The sequence below is a fragment of the Macrobrachium rosenbergii genome, chromosome 42 (assembly GCF_040412425.1).
Source record: "Macrobrachium rosenbergii isolate ZJJX-2024 chromosome 42, ASM4041242v1, whole genome shotgun sequence".
In the NCBI taxonomy this organism is placed as follows: Eukaryota; Metazoa; Arthropoda; class Malacostraca; order Decapoda; family Palaemonidae; genus Macrobrachium; species Macrobrachium rosenbergii.
Window position 1 is genome coordinate 23,302,367 of NC_089782.1, and position 20,755 is coordinate 23,323,121.

The 20,755-nt window shown below is 37.0% G+C and overlaps 1 protein-coding gene across 1 annotated transcript in view; it reads right to left on the reverse strand.

The window, feature by feature from the left end:
- The window catches only part of LOC136827761 (uncharacterized), a 135,927-nt gene that overhangs the window by 19,466 nt on the left and 95,706 nt on the right, over window positions 1–20,755 (reverse strand). The window contains 19 exon segments of the mRNA XM_067085223.1: window positions 383–420; window positions 422–557; window positions 1,676–1,861; window positions 2,028–2,249; window positions 2,840–3,035; window positions 3,548–3,615; window positions 3,786–3,931; window positions 4,287–4,464; window positions 5,154–5,333; window positions 5,894–6,127; window positions 6,325–6,474; window positions 7,126–7,529; window positions 7,628–7,777; window positions 7,965–8,202; window positions 8,379–8,490; window positions 8,876–9,089; window positions 13,782–13,882; window positions 19,242–19,369; window positions 19,516–19,678. Of these exon segments, the coding sequence (XP_066941324.1) occupies window positions 383–420; window positions 422–557; window positions 1,676–1,861; window positions 2,028–2,249; window positions 2,840–3,035; window positions 3,548–3,615; window positions 3,786–3,931; window positions 4,287–4,464; window positions 5,154–5,333; window positions 5,894–6,127; window positions 6,325–6,474; window positions 7,126–7,529; window positions 7,628–7,777; window positions 7,965–8,202; window positions 8,379–8,490; window positions 8,876–9,089; window positions 13,782–13,882; window positions 19,242–19,369; window positions 19,516–19,678 (3,244 nt within the window).

Sequence of the window (20,755 nt, forward strand, 5' to 3'; positions counted from 1 at the left end):
ACAGACTGAATGAAAACATAAAATTTCTAAATCTCAATATTATTAACCTCAGACTGTCAATGATATGACACATGGAATGGAATTGAAGTCTCTTTTTGAGAATATTTCACACATACGCACACACACACATATACACACACACACACACACACAATATCACAATAATACATATATATATATTATATATATATATATATGTATATATATATATATATATATATATATAGAGTAACATATATATATATAATATATATATATATATATATATATATATATATATATATAAATAAATATATATATATATATATATATATATATATATATATATATATATATATATATACACACAGTATATGTATGTCTCTATGTGTTATTCCATTACTCAATGGATAGTGGAAATTCTGTTTCCTAAGTGCTCTTATAGATCTTGTCATATCTCCTCTGGTAATACACGAAGTATGTTGCCTTCCAGCCATAGTCCATGGTCCAGTCCAGGGAGATCCAGTCTCCTCCACTGTCAGATCTGATCTCGCTGACTGGAGGGAAGGCCGAAGACACTGCAGGACAAATTTGGAGCATGATTACTGAATAGTGATGAATACCTGGTTATGCAAAAGATTCATGCGCTGGTACTGGGCGGTGCAATGTCATAATGTGCTAATACAGTTATATGGACTGTAACAATAGCATTCCAGAAAAAAGGAAAAACCTTGGGAAAAGGAAAATTAAGAGAGAAAAAAATTCTAAGCGAAACTGTAACAAGAGGCAGACGACTAAACAAATGTAAGTAAATATCAAATATATAAGCAAATAATAAAAGACGTGGGAGAGCAAAGCAAGATCATAAACTGGAACTATAATGATAGGAGAAAAAATCGCAAAGCAGAAGAGAGAGCAATACAATTACTTAAGCATAAGCAACCTCTTATAACACACAACACAACTTATCTGATTGTTCATGTTTAAACTAAAGTTTATGTCATTTTTTGTAATACATTAATCCTCTTCACAATTATTTTAATTCTCCTTCTTGCTTTACAAATCTTCCTTCTGTCCTTATAATTAAGTTTCATATTTTGCTTTCATGATTCAACAATATATTTGATACTAATATTTATTAATAACTTTAATGATATTTTTACGGTTAGGAACCAGGAGGGTGTGCAACAAATAAAATAATTTTACCCTACACTACACAATCTTTAAACAATTTCATCATTGTTAGAAAACCCTAACAAAAGTTATTTTAGGATGTATCTCTGACATTGCCAATGTTACATTTTTTTCTTTTTATATTATTGCTTTACTTGTGGATTTTATTGATTTTTTACATGAACAATACATTAAATCTGCTAACTACCATCAAAATTCAGTGTCAAACTTATTCAAAACATGAAAAAACACACTCAAAAAATATATAATTCATCCCTGTTCTCCATCTTGGTGTTATGGAAGTATCTATAAACTAACGATATTTATTCATTATGTGCTTTGATGTTGGGATTAGTAATAAATTAATACTGTACAGATTATATTGAATTCAATGTAAAAAATCTCTGTCCATGAACTAATTTATTCTTTATCTTCAAATGAACTTAATTCCTTGTTCGTGTATGGGTAAGTTCTAATTAACATTAATCCGCAAATCCACCCAAGAAATGGATTTGGATCACACCTGGTGCTTTATACCGACAAGCCGGCTTGTGCAAGATGCTACAGGCTTCAACGATGACAGCGCGTCGGGCTCTGGACACAATAAGGCATTCTTTGGTGGTTTTATCGGTGTTTGCTGACTCCTCGTCTATCACTTCCACTTCGTTATCTTCAGTCAATAAGGCGGCTGTGCCTCGGGAATCCAGGGCTGTAAATAAGGCAAGATGATGGGTGAGATTCAATACACGGCTATAAAACTGATGCACCGTCAGTATTCTTCGAATGGATACAAAGACTGCGGGTAAAATCACAGCCATCTTCATCGTTACCGGAGAAGCAAGTATTTGTGTCAGAGAGATAAAGAGACACGGTACCTGTGGCGGAAATTCTCCTGGAGCTTGGATCCACCCAAAGGTCATCTCTCAGTGTCTCGGCCACTTCGAGAAGGCGGTCAACCTGACTCACGTCATCAATGGTGACGAGTCTGCTGTCATCCTTCCTACACTTCTGGTCTGCCGTGAAGCCGTCTGATTGTTTTGCTTGCACTTCATAGCAAAAACCCTCAATCTGGCAGTCATCGCAAGGACAAGCAGGATCTGCCCAGTCGACAGAGAACTTTTAGTACAGGCATCTTAATGTTTCTTGAATGAAAAATGTTACTACCTGTAATACTTTTAACAAAAATGGTTGTAGGAGAGATGTGGAATAAATTTCTAGTCAAGGTATAATAAAGCTATTCTAACTTCTTATTCTAGGAGTTCTCTAATTATAGGAATAAAAGAAATGGCTTTTAATCGGTTGAGGAAGTACTGTATTGATAGTATAGTTTTTCCAATTTGGATACCATTTGAGAGTTGAGTCATCCTGCATGTTAACAAGTTAGGTTAAATTTTATATTGAAGGATCTTGCCATCACACTTTTACCCAGAACATGGCCCCCATCCTAAGAACTTTAATCCCACGGAAAGAATTTAAATAAAGCCTGTCAAGCATTGCTAGTGATTCTGTAACCAGCTTTGCACAGATTTAAATACTACGCAGGAAAGTAGCTCATATCACATGCAATTCATGGCTCTCAAAATTTAGGGATTTTCTAGGATGTAAGATTAACGTTTATTCTACAGCACTGTCTACGAAATAGAAAATTAAGAATACATTTACAGAGAATACATTCCAAACCACTTACAAGCCTTAACAGTAACATTCTCCTTTCTTAGTTTCCCACGAAATTCTTCGAGAGTAACAGTGTAGGAAGCCCCTAGCAAGAGGCCACCTATCGATGCTCCAGTAACTTGTACGGTTTTCGAAACTATGGCAACAGCTGGATTGGAAGAATTCATGACTTTCAGCTTTACGAAATCTCCCTCATCAAACTCAGCCACCTGAAGGTTTGAAAGTTTTAGAAGTGTCAGAATCTGCTAACGTGAATCACCCAGGCTCGTCTTCCCTATAACATATCAGCTGACAACAGTTTTCAGGATCATTTCTGTCTAAATTTTTTAAGTTTTTACCATTCTAGTCTAATATTCTTTGCAGTATTTGTGAAAAAAACATACCAACAATAATATACAAACAGTTATGTGGCTTAGGGCCTTAGGAGGTAAAGCATCTCATAGTGCAATGTCAATCTGTAACAGATATTAAGGGTAACTCAGACCTCTTCAGAGATCGAAGAAAGGCAAAGACCTCTTTTGGCATATAATTTTAGATGCATAAACTGCATTCTAGGACTTCGTGACATGAAATATATAGAGTAATCAACAAAAAAACATGAAGATAGTTAATGAATTACAGGGGGATAATCAATGAACATGGGGACATAGCAAAAAGACTTTTGCTTTTCAAACACAAGTATTAAGAAGGACATAAAAACAGTGATGCATTTCACTCAAACCTTTTGTGCCCAAATGACATGAAGGCGACCTGAGGGTGATGTCTGAACAATGACTGGGGTCTCAGGATCTGTGGAAGATGATAACGAATGATGACAAAGAATAAGTTCCTTATGTTATATAAAGGTTTTATTTGAACTTTAAAATCTATTTAAAGCAGTTATCAGCCAGAACTATAACTCGCACTTCAAAGTTGAACATACAAACACTTGCATATGTTTTGTTATCTGAAAGACTTACATGTTCGGACAAAAGTAACTGTTGGCTGGCCAGTGAAGTTGAGGGCATCGATTCTGGCCTTAATGGAGACATTGTACTCAGTGAAGGGTATCAGGTCTGTCTGGACGAAAGTAGTCACGCCTGAATCCACAATGGAGGATGTACAGCTGTGGATTATAAAATTTTGAACTTAGATGTTTATTTCGTAAGCTTTGGAGCACATGAAATAATGTTGTAAGCCAGCTACACTGTAAGTGGTTGTAATGTAAAGAGATCTATTTACGAATAAAAATGGGATGGGAAACCACATTTCTGTACATTTTTCATGCATACAGAAAATAAATGACAGGGGAAGAAACGTAAAATTTACCCATAAAAGAATGAATCAAATTCCTTTATTTAGCCATGCCCTAAAGGAAACAAAAATTAAGAGACAAATGAAAAATAATAGGGTGCAAGACAAAACATAGTAACAAACTATCCTCTTCAAACAAAAGAATGTTACAGAGAAAGAATTCTTACTTTCCGAGATCTTCTTCAACGGGGACAGTCGAAGTAATGTTTAAGAGGCTACGCACGGGGCAGTACTCGATAACCAAACTAGAGGCATTCCAAAATTTGGGCTCAAAACTCCAAGAGACGGACGCTTCTGTCTTGTTAGCGGGTCCTCGATAGAATGCGTTTGCCTTTGCCACCATACCTAGATGGAATGGAATGGAATATAGAATTTTGGCCAAAGGCCTAGCGCTGGGACCCATGACGTCATTCAGCACTGAAACGTTAATTGACAGCAGAAAGGTTGGGAAGGTGTAACAGGAGGAAGACCTCGCAGTTGCACTATGAGCCAATTGTTAAGAGAAGGTGGAAATTAAGATGAAGAGAATATGAATGAAGGTACAGTAAAAGGAATGAAAGGGGCCGAAGGGACGCTGCAAAGAACCTGAAGTAATGCCTACAATACACCGCGTGAGGTGCACTGACGGCACTACTTCCCTACGGAGCATACCTAGATGTATGTAATGAAGAGACGAGGTTGACAGACTGATTCATCACAAGAAATACAATTCTTGTTGTTATAAAATAGGAAAATGACACTGACAAATTTTAATATAATTCTACTCTGTCCTTCTTCTTCTTCTTGTTTCATTAGAGCTCTGTTGTCTAGGCTATTCCATCTTTTCTTTCTTCTTATACTCTTTCGTGCTTTTCCTACTCTCTATGTTGTATTGTTTCCAAATACAGTACATAGAAGCTAACATGATGAGTTATACATCAATGTTAACAGATTCAAACCTATTTTGTTAACCTCAAGTCATACAAGGAAACATACTGAGTCATGATTTACTGATGCCGTGAGATTCAGATCTCTCATCTTTTAATTGCGTTTACCTTCTGGATGGAATTCACAGATAGCTGGCAACAGCGCATCGCATTCTTCTCCCAGCCAATCGAAATTCCCCTCCACTTGGTTCCACACTGATTTGATACAGCAAGTAGTAGAGCTCAACATTGAGTTTTCATTTGGAAGGTTCGACTGTTGCCACATCGAGCCATCACTCCAGGGGAACCCTACAAAAGAAAGTTACCGGTGTCATTAATACTACAGGGAATATAAAATTCTGTTATTTTCGCTATCAAGAGGATGTCACCACTACCATCCAGGAAGATAACAAGAAGATCTCGAAAATACTACAGCAGGAATTGAGTTTTAGCCAAAATTTCAGCTAGTAGAGACAGGTTATCGATGACATTTAAACAGAATGAGATGACAAATGCTTCATCAATTCCAAGTGTAAGAAAAGGCTATTTTAGCATCAGTAAAGTACGAAATCAACCGTCAATGTAATTCTAAAAAAAAATATAAAATATAAAATAAAAGAAGGCCTCCTTAGGCAAGCGAGGAACACTTATCATTACCATTCAAGTTCAGACAGAGAACTAACTGTTAAAACTTTACCTTTAAGTGATATAATACTACAAAATCTTGAAACGTAAGAAATAATATCAAAATACTTGGAAGACCTACGAAACAGAAGGTACCATTTCAAACACACTTAGATAATATGTTCTTACGGAACTGTCCTGATATAACCTGGGAGCTATATTTAAACAAATTAGCTTTTAATAACCTTGGTGTTCAGGGCACATGTTCAGACCGATCCAAAAGATGTCCATTGCTGGTGTACTGCTCTTCTTCGTGAGAGATTCTAGGAGCCTATCGTTTTCCAGGGAGTCAGCCAAGGACACCAGAGTTCCCGCGCTCATACGACACTGGTCTTCCTGATCCTGCCAACTCCCGAGTCCTTGCGCAGGCGCGTGGATGATGATGTCATCCTCCATGACTATCCAGTGAATGGGCAAAGCTGCAAAGATATTGAATTAATGTTAACTGCTGCATTCTATTTCAGTGTATGGATGTTAAATAGGTCAATACATCCAACAGAGGGGGGGGGGAGAGCTGAAAAATATTGAATTAATGTTAACTGCTGCATTCTATTTCAGTGTATGGATGATAAGCAGGTAAATTCACAAAAAAATCTGTTAATAAAATATTAATTACCTGCATAAATGTTGGTATCTCCACACTCTACAGACACTTCCCCAAAATGGCACGTGAGAGAGACCGTGTACTGAGTCTCGAAGCTGAGCGAGGGGAGATCTATGCTTATGACGTCACCAGATATGTCGGTAACGTTTTCGTAGCGTTCCTCTGGAAAAGAGTGAAGAAAACATTTCAAGTTTTAAACAGCGACACTTTGATATACAGTACTCGGTTTCTTAAAACCACGAAAATGTTAACTAGTTAAGCGAGGAGGCAAAGAGCTCAGAGGAGGACAGTGCCTATTCCTTGGGGACGTTTTTTCGGTAGGCAGTTGGGTAGTCTCAAAGTATAACTGCTAATATTGTAAATTTGTATTACCAGTACTTACTGTCTCGGGCATTCTTCAAACATTCTAGGGTTAAACGAAAGTTACTAATTCAAGGACATTACAAATTACTTTGATGTGGCATTCTTTTTTTAAACGAAGGTATCCACACTCCAAGAGTGGGTTTAATTTAATTTTCTTTCTTACTATTGGTTTCATCATTCACAGAGCATCCAAACTTCTGCAATTTCCCTTACGATATCACTTCTAAATCTATTAATATTCTCCTTAAAGTTTTATTCTCAAATCGACAAATTCATTTAGGTACAGTTTTATCGTCATACCGTGATCCATAGCCATATATCAAAACAGATCGTACGAGACCTATGCATTCTTTCACTTCACAAATTTACAAGATGAAGCCTACTTCTAGAGAACCAGCAGTGACAGCGAATTACCTGCCATCTATATAAAAACACATGAGTACGCTTTACCTTCACTTGAACTTAAATAAATGGTGTACATGAAGGCCGTGGCTTGGCTGCTTTCAACAGGTGTTGGTGTCGGCGTGGCGCTGTTCAGGTAACTCATACTCTTATTAACTCCCGTCAGTCCAGAGGTAGACTTGTCAGTCGATTTTGTGTTGTTGCTCAGGTAGGTGGTGCTTCCTGCCGTTGAAGAGGAGCTCACGCCAGAGGAAAGTGTAGAACTGGCGGTGTTTGAAGAGGCTGTTGCTGTTTTTGTGCCAGAGGCAGTTGTCGTGGGAACTGGCGTTGTGGATCCCAGCGAGGTTATAGAGCCTGTAAAATTAGTAGATGCTGTAGACCCTGTAAAGCCTGTAAAGTTAGTGGATGCTGTATACCCCACAGAGCCTGTAGAATTAATAGATGCTGTAGACCTTGTAGAATTAGTAGATGCTGTAGACCCTAGAATTAATTAGTAGAATTAGTGATGCTGTAGATGCCCTGTAGATGCCTATTAGTAGATGCCGTAGACCCTGTAGAATTAATAGATGCTGTAGACCCTGTAGAATTAGTAGGTGCTGTAGACCTTGTAGAATTAGTAGATGCTGTAGACGCCGTAAAGGCTGTAGAGTTAGTAGATGTTGTAGACCCTGTAGAATTAGTAGGGCTGTAGACCTTGTAGAATTAGTAGATGCTGTAGACGTCGTAAAGGCTGTAGAATTAGTAGATGCTGTAGACCTCGTAGAGCTTGTAGAGGCAGTAGATCCTGTAGAACCCATAGAGCCTACAGAAACTGTAGTTGCTGTAGCCCCTGTAGAGCTTATAGAGCCAGTAGATGCTGTAGAACCCGTAGAGCCTTTAGAAACAGTCATCCTGTAGAGCCTACAGATAATGTAGGTCTTGTAGAGCCTGTAGAACCTGTAAAGCCTGTAGAACTTGTAGCAGGTGGAGAGGATTCCTCTTCCCAAGATACGCCAATTACAAGGGCAGGTGTCCAAGTCACCCTAAGAGTCCCATCCCACAGAATAGCAGCTGACAGGCTGACATCTGTGACGAAGGCTCCATACCCAATTTCCTTCGTCGAGAGTCTCACACCATCCCAAGCCACTGGAAGAAAGCAAGAATACCTTAAAGGACCTCTTATCTCTTGATATATGTCCATTCATTTCTTCCAATTGAAGGAAAGATTTCGTGATTACTAACATATTGATGGTCGAGAAAAGTTGAACGATAGTCAGTTGTGTTGAAATACAGACAATAAACGGAAATGGAAATGCACTCACGAATGTAAAGGTTGAAGGAAAACATTGCCAGTTCTACAGAGTCTGCAGTTGGTATAAAAGTGACGCTGTAATTGTTGCCCCCGGTCACGCCTGTCACTGTCACTTTCTCCTCCTGAAGAGCAGTTAAGAATGAAGCTAACGACACAGAAAGAGAGGTACATTCTTAATTCCCGAAAGCTTCACAGATTCTCACAACCCAATGCTTGATCATTAAAAATATTAGTCACGCTTGTGTTATTGTTAAATTTTATTTCCAGTTAACCGTGATAAAAATAATTTTGAAAACAAACGCACAAAGAAATATTAACAGTATTGAAGACAATCTAAACATTTTCTTTTAAGGAAACCTTCCGATTAAAGAAGGGAAAAGTTAAAAGAACGTAATACAAAAGTTACGAGTCTTAACTGTTCAGGCAAAATTATGTCTAAGCCAAGGAATATAAAGTGAAAATCTTAACATGATGGAAAAGATCTGCGGTAAATTATCAGTACTGTACCGTGTTCGAGAGGCTAAGTGTATCAATTTCCTCAAAGTCGTTATTAACAACTCTGAGAATGACGTCAGATGTGATCCAACCGCTCGAAGCAGAGGACCAGGTCAGCTCTACTTTCTCCTCTCCAACAACGGCTGCCTGTAACCACAGGGGCCTCCGGAAAACAACTAAAAAAAAAAAAACATAAATATTTAGTGGATAAATTAGTAAAAATGTAAATTATACAACAACTGAAAACCAGACACATTCTGGCAAGATGGACGTGTTTCTCGACAAGACAGCAGTGGGCAACCAGAAAAGGTTCTTTTGAGTGTTCTAAATTGAATGAATTCCACCCCTTGTCTTGTTTCCATTTGTATATTGTGAATATTCTACATGTTTTAGATTATTATCATTATTATTATTATTATTATTATTATTATTATTATTATTATTATTATTATTATTATCATTATTATTATTATTATTATCATTATCATTATTATTATTATTATTATTATTATTATTATTATTATTATTATTATTTCATCGGGGTCCCGTGAGATGAACCCTATTCATAAGGAACTAAATGAAATGCTGAGTTACTAATTCTCAGAGCGAGTCACAGATGGAGTCTTGGGAAAAGGGTTCAAAACACGGGAACCTTATCCTATAGAGAAAGAAGTCCCAACGAGAGAGGTGCCGATACAAGCCCATGCACTACTTGCATACAAGGAAGCATTCCATTTTAGCACGTTTTTTTTGTTACACGTAATTTCAGAATTTTGTGCCTTTTTAGGTTTTACCAGACTGTCAGAACGAGGATATGGCAGATCCATTATTAGAAAAACTAATGGAGTGGCAGGCGGAAAATTAACAAACTGATAAATAAATGAAAAACGTTGTCCGGGAGACAGATATCACAGATATTAAAACTTCTAACCCTCGATCTTCTAATTGTATCAGGTCAATTTTCGGAAGTGAAACAGGGTGCATTGATCCGCTTGAGCTGAAGAATCTGAACAGTTCCTGAAGAATTAATCTTTTCCCAGGTGCACAACATCCTATTGTTACCCAGAGGAGGCGGGTGTTCCAGAAACGGTCTGTCCAACGTCCCAAGTCCGCAAGAAGTGAGTTCAAGAGCCCCCTGCTCAGACCTCTGAGACAGCTGAGCTCTCACCCCAGCTTCCACCTCGATGTGCGGGTCTGGCCAACACACTGCCTATCGCCCCCGTGTTCTGCCTCCCACGGATTGGTGCTTTTAGACATTTTGACCCAGGGTTATCAGGAGCAGTGATGCAACCCTCTCCTGAAGGCATTCGCTTCACGGGATGAGTATTTCCTCATATGGGTGGGAGGCGCAAATTACTTTTCAAATACTGAACTTCAAATGGGGGAGCTGATGTTCCCCAATCAGGTTCAGTCAACCTCCGGCCAGAGCTCTCCAAAAATGGCCTGTCAGGCTTTTTCATTGTAGGAAGTTCCTCTTTCCACTGAAAATTTTTCCGGCGTGTCCCGCTTGTTTTCCTCTTACCACACAGTCTTGTGGGTTCAAATCACAATGAGCCTGGGAGCCAGAACCACTTCTATAGACCTTTCCGATGCTTCCCTTTCCATCTTGGTTGCAACGCAAAAATAGCAAACAAATACGGATCCAGAGGCTGGGTTTGAACAATACTGTAGTTCAACAGCCTGGTATTAGAGGCTATGCTAGCTGCATATCTAGTTCCTTGTTTGGAATTGCCTGACATTACATCTAAGTACTAGGAAGGAATCCCACCTGATCCAGGAGGGAAAAGTTATGAATCCAGTGGAAAGAGATTAATCTTATCATTTCATCATTCGTGTGCCCAAGAAAAGGTCCTGGGTTTTCTCCAGTTTGCTTTTACTTGCTCTCCTTCTCTGAAGTCAAAAGGAGTTTATGACTGGGGTATGGTGGAGTCAGCGTTCTTGATTCCTCCTGCTGACTAGTGGCCTCTCAACAACCGTCGGTTACCGAAGTCAGTTCCTCTCCAGCTTCTCCGGCTCAGTATTCCGCCACCGGCCAATTTCTGGGCGGGAAGTGTGGATATTTTTTGGCCCAAAAGTTACATGGTACTTAGTCGGTCACAGTTCCATATCAACGCTTTGGAGGGCGGTGACAGTCTTCTGTTCTTGGAAACTTCTTCCCCAAGATTCTTGGCTTATCATAAATCGGGACTCGAATTAACAGGTTATGGTTCATTCTTCTCCATAACCAAAAGTGTAATTCATACTGGCAAGTCACTCATTTCTTATCCAGGGCTCCTCCCTGGTGTCGGAAATCCTTAGGCGGAGAATTACTTGTGACCTTTTTCCTGGGCCTGGCTAGGTCAGTTTGCAAAGAAGTCAAACTATGGTTGTCTGGTCTAAACCCACTCTGATGTCCTGGCTTTGTGGTCTTTGAAGCTTAGGAGGAAACTGATATTGGTCCTGTTATTTCGTTTTCCTGAAATAGGATCCTCACTGCAGTATGGTTCTGCAGTTATAACTAGCACTCTTCACATAGCATCATGCGGCTGCATTGGTCGAGCAGTAAGTTTTGTTGGAACCAGACTCACAGGCCCTTAACTTTCATCCCTAAGGTCTGTGTTGAGAGATTGACAGCCTTGAGTTAGATCTCGTTCTTATCTTTCCAGTCCTAAAAATTTTTAATCAGAGCTTCTAGTGTTAGTTTTCCTGTACCAGTCGGAACCAACAGTTTGGTTTTGTCTGGTGGAATTAATTTCATCAGGGGTAGTGTTGTGGAATTCCTCACCCTAACTTTCTATACAATTGAAGGTCCTCGCTTCGGTGGTCAGCCTTGGAAAGAGGTCTGTTTTGTGTCCAGAGGCTTTTTGGCAATTTTGCTTGTGGTCCTCTCCTTTAAAAAAGGGGGCACTGTCATTGGGTCCGGCTATTAGGCAAAGATACAAGCCTATTCAGGTGCTGTTTGCTCATGATCTTAGACGGTGACCACTACATTATTTTATTACATGAACTTAGAGGACCTTACTTATGTTCAGGGGTAGAATTCTCTAGTTTTCAAGTTTCCATTTAACTTTAATACATAATGAGTTTATTTCTCTCATATTATCGACAAGACCTCATCCAGAAAAACATTTTGACAAAGGAAAATTATTTCTGGAAATACACTCCCTCCCTTGTTAAACTTCATATAGGTGGGTGCTAACATGGAATGAGTGTTGCCTTGTATGCAGTCCTCGTCAGTAGTGCATGGGCTGTATCGGCACCTCGTTGGGATAAAACCTATAGAAATTTGAAATACACGACTCATCTAGTGGATCTGGGGGTGTAACTAGATTAACGGAATTACCTAGAATAAGTGCTGAATGGACTATTTCACTGGGTGACACGGGCCCTCCAGAAAAGATTTTTTCTTTGTCAAAATCTTTATTATTATTCAGAAGACGAAACAAGAAAAGGCCACTGGAGACAGACTGAAAGAATACAGAAGGTATTAGGAAATACAGAAAGAGGATATTGTATAGAAAACAGACAAATTAACAAACTGATAAATAAATAAAAATGTAACTAAAATATTAAATACAGTTGAATTTATATAATTGCATCCCTTGAACTTCTGAAGCCACAAAGGCTGTTAACCAATTATTGCAACTGAGAAGCTCGACAGCGAGGCACATTCACTGCACATTGGTGCTTTTGTTCAGCAAATCTGGTTGCAAATCTAATACCGCATGAGCTTTCGGAAAATAAACCCTCTAAAGATGAGGAGATTGTAATTGGTTTTGAATAAAATAATTTTACATTCCATCTTTCAACGCAAAATAAAACAAATGATAGGGCTTTCGAGACAGTCGAACATTACGAGACTAAGGTACAGTATTAATTACTAATGTTGCATCTTTCTCTTATACCAACCCATAAAGTCATCAGGTCTCAAAGGTCATTAGTTAGTGAAATTTTAGTAAACTAATCAACATTTCTCCTGGAGAATAATTCTAGTTTTTATAAACTTTCATTACTATTACTGTAATCATTTTTACGGACCACAATTTGTATTTAAGAAGTCGTGATAAAACCCATTTCTGAATGAGTTTTCGTTAGGGGTTCAGCATCAATGGTATCGTTTCCACATGAGAGATTGAACATACTTCAGACTAGTTGTACCCGTCATACATAACATTTCATATTTCATAGAGATTATTCAGAGAAGGAAAAGCTATATGTTAGTTAGTTATTATGCCAACACAATGCTTATTAACTTACACGTACATAACAATATACAACGGAAATACACTTCAATATATGTATGATAGTCCAGTTGGTATAAAAATCAGTATTAATAAAAATCAGGAAAATACTAACAAACAAGAAAACCACTGGAGACAGATCAAAGATATATATATGATAGCTTTTCACTTATTTTTTCCATTCACATGCTTATAATTCTCCTAGTATTGATACATACACAATTATTTCACATTCTACACCAATGAAAATATACATAATATATATATATAAATGAGATATATATATGTACAGTTATATATATGCCACATACCAACTTTATATACCGTAAACTTATATATGGAGTTAGCCCTAAATATGAATATGCTTGGGCTTTTCTGTGGTTCATAAAATATATATATATATATGTGTGTATATGTGTGTATTATAGTATATATATATATATATATATATATATATATATATATATATATATATATATATATATATATATATATATATATATATATATATATATATATATATATATATATATATATATATATATATATATATATATTATATATATATATATATGTATATGTATATGTATATATATATATATATATATATATATATATATATATATATACATACATACACATACAGACATACTTACATACATACAAAGCACAAAATGCGGTTCAATATGAAGACTTACGTTGCCCCCCACAGAGGACTTGGAACAGTGAACCTGCGGGCGTTCACCCTCATTTCCTGCACCTGGTTCTCCTCGCCACCTCCTTTCCGCGTAATGGCCGCCTGGAAAGATCGGGTCTCGTGTTATTGCACAGGGCTTCTTATCGCGGTTGACCTGAGCTTTCTATATATAAAAAAATAGGTAGTAGTGGTGACCTCTTTTCTGACTTTCCAGGTCATCAGTCCGTATCGAAGTCTCTCTATAGGAAGCCGGTCCTGTCCACTTTGATTCAGATAGGGACAGTGCTCTTGGAGATAAGCAAGGGAGATTTGCATAGCGATGTGGTTCAGTTAATGTTGAAAACATATAATGAAGTAAAAAATCTAAAATAAAAAATCAAACGGAGTAAAAAAAAAAATTGTGAACACTATGACATACTATGAAACGAAGTCATGATATCCACTATGCTCAGTAATAATCTTTTTTTAACTGATACAGACAGGTTTTTTTTATAAATCCCCAATTCCTCAACATGATTTTTTCAAAGAAATTTTATTCATATTATTTTATCGCACGTTGCTATTATTACCGTACCTGTCAATAAATAAGGAGTTAAAATACTGATAACTCATCTGTCATGATCCGAAATTTATGATCTTAAAAATTTCACAAAATGTTACTGTAAGTGGTGGGTGTATATATATATATATATATATATATATATATATATATATATATATATATATATTATATAATATATAATATATATATATATAATATATATATATATATATATATATATATATATATATATATATATATATATATGATTATAGAAGGAGAGAGAGAGAGAGAGAGAGAGACAGATAGTAATCCTTTCTGTTAATAATGTCAATCGCATAGAACACTGCGTTTTGAAAGGAGAAAAACACTGCCCCAGTAAAAAGCCCTGTGATCACAAGAAACAAGGATATGAGGAGAGAGAGAGAGAGAGAGAGAGAGAGAGAGAGAGAGAGAGAGAGAGAGAGAGAGAGAGAAAGTAACTCTTCGCTAACAATGACAATCACATAGAACACTGCGTTTTGAAAGAGAACAACACTGGCAAAAAAAAAAAAACCCTGTGACGGCAGAAACAAGGGCAGCGTAATCATTAGGTCACGAGACTTTGACGACGATCGTAACAACGTGGGGACAAAAAGCAACAGGCTTCTATGAGACCATTCTGTGGACATATTTTATCGTCTTATTACACTCCATGATGATATATGATGATTTGATGGCCTTCATAATCCTTGATTATCAGACGTTTGGAACGGGTTCAGAATAAAGGCGAGAGTGAAAAAAGAAGAGTATCATAAATAAAGGGGGTTTTGTTTTTATCGCGTTTTGATCGCGTTCACGACATCAAAGTCGAGGGAGGGGTCGGCATTATCATCAAGAATTTATGAATTTCGTCCAAGGTGAAATACAGAGACGGACATTCCTGCACCCATCAAGCTCGAATATTGCAAGGGAAACTTATTAATGGCTTCCTGTCTTGTTCCTAATGCTAAAAATTTATTAATGGACTTCCCTTGATATGTTCCTGAATGTTGCAAAGAAAATTTTTGAATGAACTGCCACTGTTATGTTTTTGGAAACACGGAGGCAGGTTGAGAGTTCCGCTCCCTAGAATGTAAACAAAAGCTGATCAAACCGTTTGACTCACTTATTTGATTTCCAAAAAGGGATAATTATTTAATCATTCTCTCTCTGCTTTTATTTTCACAGCTTTCACAAAGCAAGCCTGAGATAATTATTTACTCATTCTCTTTTTTATTTTCACAGAGTCACAAAGCAAAGCAATGAGGATATTTATTTACTTCATTCTCTCTATGCTTATTTTCACAGCTTTCACAATAAGTTCGAGATAATTATTTAATTCTCCCTCTGCTTTATTTTCACAGCTTTCACAAAGCAAGGCCAAGATAATTATTTACTTATTCATGCTTTATTTTCACAGCTTCACAAAGCAAGCCTGAGATATCTATTTACCTCTGCTTTTTCACAAAGCCAGCAAGCCTGAGATAACATCTTCTATATGCTTTATTTCACATAGCATAAACAAGCCTGAGATAATTATTTACTCATTTTCTCTATGCTTTTTATTTTCACAGTTTTCACTGAGATACCCTTATTTACTCTTCAGGTTTTTTCACAGCTTTCTACACAAAGCCCAAGATAATTATTTACTCATTCTCTCTCTATGCTTTTATTTTCACAGCTTTCACAAAGCAAGGCTGAGATAATTATTTACTCATTTTCTCTCGGCTTTTATTTTCACAGCTTTCACAAAGCAAACCTGAGATAATTATTTACTCTTTCTCTCTCTGTTTTTTTCACAGCTTTCACAAAGTAAGCCTGAGATAATTATTTACTCATTCTCTCTCTATGCTTTTATTTTCACAGCTTTCACAAAGCAAGCCTGAGATAATTATTTACTCATTCTCTCTCTATGCTTTTATTTTCACAGCTTTCACAAAGCAAGCCTGAGATAATTATTTACTCATTCTCTCTCTATGCTTTTATTTTCACAGCTTTCACAAAGTAAGCCTGAGATAATTATTTACTCATTCTCTCTCTATGCTTTTATTCACAGCTTTCACAAAGCAAGCCTGAGATAATTATTTCATTTTCTTGATTTTATTTTACAGTTTTCTCACAAAGCAAACCTGAGAGATATTTCATTTTCTCTTTGTTTTTATTTTTCACAGCTGTCTAAAAGCAAGCCTCTGAGATAATTATTTCACTCATTCCTCTATGTGCTTTTATTTTCACATTTTCACAAAGGTTTTGATAATTATTTACTCATTTTCTTTGCTTTATTTTCAATAGCTTTCACAAAGCAAACCTGATAATTATTTACTCTTTCTGTTTTTCAAAGCTTTCACAAAAGCAAGCCTGAGATAATTATTTATCATTTCTTCTATGCTTTTATTTTCACAGCTTTCACAAAGCAAGGCTGAGATAATTATTTACTCATTTTCTCTCGGCTTTTATTTTCACAGCTTTCACAAAGCAAACCTGAGATAATTATTTACTCTTTCTCTCTGTTTTTTTTCACAGCTTTCACAAAGTAAGCCTGGAGATAATTTTACTCATTCTCTTTGTGCTTTATTTTCACAGTTTTTCACAAAGCAAGGCTGAGATAATTATTTACCATTTTCTCTATGCTTTATTCTCACAGCTTTCACAAAGCAAACTTGAGATAATTATTTACTCATTCTTTCTGTTTTTTTCACAACTTTCACAAAGCCCGAGATAATTATTTACTCATTCCTCTCTATGCTTTTATTTTCACAGCTTGCCAGCAAGGCTGAGATAATTATTTTACCATTTTCTCTATGCTTTATTTTCACAGCTTTCACAGCCAAACCTGAGATAATTATTTACTCATTCTCTGTTTTTTTCACAGTTCACAAAGTGCCTGAGATAATTATTTACTCATTCTCTCTATGTTTATTTTCACAGCTTCACAAAGGAAGCCCAAGATAATTATTTACTATTCTCTTTATGCTTTTATTTTCACAGCTTCACAAAGCAAAGCCTGAGATAATTATTTACCATTCTCTTTATGCTTTATTTTCACAGTCTCACAAAGCAAACCCGAGATAATTATTTACTCATTCTCTCTCTATGCTTTATTTTCACAGCTTTCACAAAAGCCTGAGATAATTATTTACTCATTCTCTTATGCTTTATTTTCACAGCTTTCACAGCAAGCCTGGAGAGATTTACTCTCACTTTATGCTTTATTTTCACAGTTTTCACAAAGGCCCAGAGATAATTATTTACTCATTCTTCTCATGTTTTATTTTTCAGCAGCTTCACAAAGCTGTCAGAGATAATTATTTATCATTCTCTATGCTTATTTCTCACAGCTTTCACAAAAGCAAGCCTGAGATAATTATTTACTCATTCCTCTATGCTTATTTTCACAGCTTCTGCCAAAGCAAGCCTGAGATAATTATTTACTCATTCTCTCTATGCTTTATTTTCACAGCTTCACAAAGCAAGTCTATCTCCTTGCTAGTTATGGCACTCCCTTCTCTTCCAATTCACCACTTTGATTTGGGCAAAAATCGTCCTGGTATAGATCGCACACACCATTCGTTCTCGTATATAAAAGTGGAGAAGCGACTATTGCGACAACTGTCATCAAGTGGCAGGCCTATAGTTTCATCCTTTCACCTTTTTGCTTATATCCGTCACACCTGCGCTAGATGAGGGCATTGGTTGCCAGTCGCAGCGTCCTCTGCTTTAAAAACTGACAAAAGTAAGACAAAATCGCCTATCCAAGAAAACAGAAGCCACTTGTGAGTAAATAAAAGGCCACGCCTCGAAATGACGACCAAGAAAAGAAAAAAAAAATAGCAGAAACTCCAAACATCATAAGAAAGAATTGACCGCTAGATCGATGGTAACTTATTACTCTGTAAAGATGGACCTTAGGAAATGAAAGGAAGTGAAAGATGAGAAGAAAATGAACGAGCTCAGACACGAACATAAAATAATTCAGGAGACGCCACTGCATAGGTAAGACACTAATCGACGACCTATATTCAATCTTACATTAGGAATCGGTAAGGGTGACGTTGCAAATATTTAATATTACTACTACTACTACATTACTACTACTACTACTACTGTTGCTGTTGTTGCTACACTACTACTACTACTTTATTACTATTACTACCTTACACACACAATAATAACACATAACACAACAGTAAAAAGATGGAGGTTAAAAAATGCATAGATACATCTTTTGGATAATAGGCGAAAAGAAACAAGAATGGAAAATCCCAGGCCAAACTGAATAAAAGATAAAATAAAAGGAAAAGATACCAAACAGAAAAAAAAAACTGGAATCATACACTCAGGAAGAATGATGGGCTGAACACGTAAAACACAAAAGATATGCGTTAATAAAAACGAAAAACTGAGCCCGTAATAGTTGCTCAGAAAACTGAGCTCGCAGTGGTTGCTAAGTCAAGAGAAGAGAGACCTTACGTTTAAAGAAGACAGACAGAATGCAAAGGAGGTACTTCAAAGGATACAAAGGATACTTTAGGTAGATTTCAGAAAATACAAGCTGATAGGACCAGGTATCTAAAATTTTTTATTTTTATTTTGGAAAAACAGATATTTAATTGTATCAGCCTAAAAGTAGGATTACACAATGAATGAACTAGGAAAAATTATCTACCAAAGCTACATACAAGTTAGTATTGCCACAATATTTGAATAAATAAGAAATTAAATGAATTATCAACACTCCTGCAGAATTAAAAGTCGACGGACAGCTGCAACCAAGCGAGAAAGGCTGGAAGCCATCACCCTCTTCAACAAACTGACATTAATTGTCCCGGCAACTATAAAAATAAAAATACGATTCTCAATACCAGAGAACAACAAACCTCAGGAGGATGCATTATTTACCAGATAAGACGTAGATCCTAGAGCGAGGTCCTTGCCACCAGGACTTTGAACCACTGGCTCTTCCCAGGTAGCTACCACCCACCCGGCAGGTAAGGCTTCGACGACCAGCCCCGTTATCGGCGTCACGTCTGGAAAGGAGGAGGGGAACTTTATCACTTCCACGAAACATTTTCTACAAACATATAATGGCAATTAAACAATACGAACAACAATGATGTACGCTATTCAAAACAAATACCGAAAAAATAAAATATGGGAGAGGAAGAGATCTTACTCTGAGGACATCCTAGGATTTCGAATCGGAAGCATTTGTTGTCCTCTCCGGGCCACTTGACAGACGAGTCGAATTCAATGCGCAGGCGCCGCGCTGCCACCAACGACGTGAAGGAGTGCGTAGAAATGAAGTCACTTTTACCCTCTTGGGTTTGGGCGTAGAACTGTGGAAGCAAGAATGCGTATTTGAAAAAATATTTAACTGGTATTTGCCTGGTGCAGCTTTTGCTTCCGAAAACGTTTTATATAAAGGGGTAGGTTCTGAAATGGCAAAATACGCGGGAAAATAATCACGACTGAATACTATCAGGTTTCCAATATGAATCAAATGAGAACCTTACGAATGTTAGTGTTCATTCTTCCACAAAAATTCAACTTTCTCTCTCTCTCTCTCTCTCTCTCTCTCTCTCTCTCTCTTCTCTCCGAAATCCGAATGCATATTGTCAAGTGAACTGGGTTCTCTGTATGATCCAAATACAAAAGGTGGAACTGAAAAATTGTCGGTTGTGTAACACCGAGTACAAATTATCATTTTAATATCATAATATTATAATATTTTAAAACTATTATTATCATTTCCCTATTTAACCCCTGTTAAATAGGGAGGGTTGGAGCCAGGGAGGGCATCCATCCGTAAAACATCCGCGAAAAGAAATTTAGAAATTTTGAAATAAGCCGTTGGAAAAAGTTCATGAAAAACAGCGACCCAGGCTGGGGAATTAAGCTGATAAGGCGTATTATCATTAATTAATGAAATTTGTGTTTAGCAAAAGTGAGCCACTGTCAATAGCTCGCATTAATCAGGGTTTCCCTCTAAACCCAGCTTTTCAGAACTCACGTTCCCAAGACCACACACACACACACACACACACACACACACACACACGCAAGAAGGAAAGATATAACCTCCCCACCAACGGATTGAAGAGAATATGGATCGCGTTTTCCTTACAAACAGGCGATTAACACGTGAGGCTAACGACGGTCAATTAAAACAGAGTTAAGAGTCACTCAAAAACGTCAGACCAAACTTCTCATTAGATATTTACTTTCGTTAAACGAAACTACGGTACGCGATTTCCTAGCGCTTACGCTACGCATGAATTACCAGTCAAAGTTAGCAAACAGAACGGTTATTTACGTATTCACGCTTTTGCATTCATCATGCAACGCTGCAGAGTGAGAATTAATGAAAATTACAGAGCGCAACCAATGCTCCGTTGCCATTTTAAACTCGCACG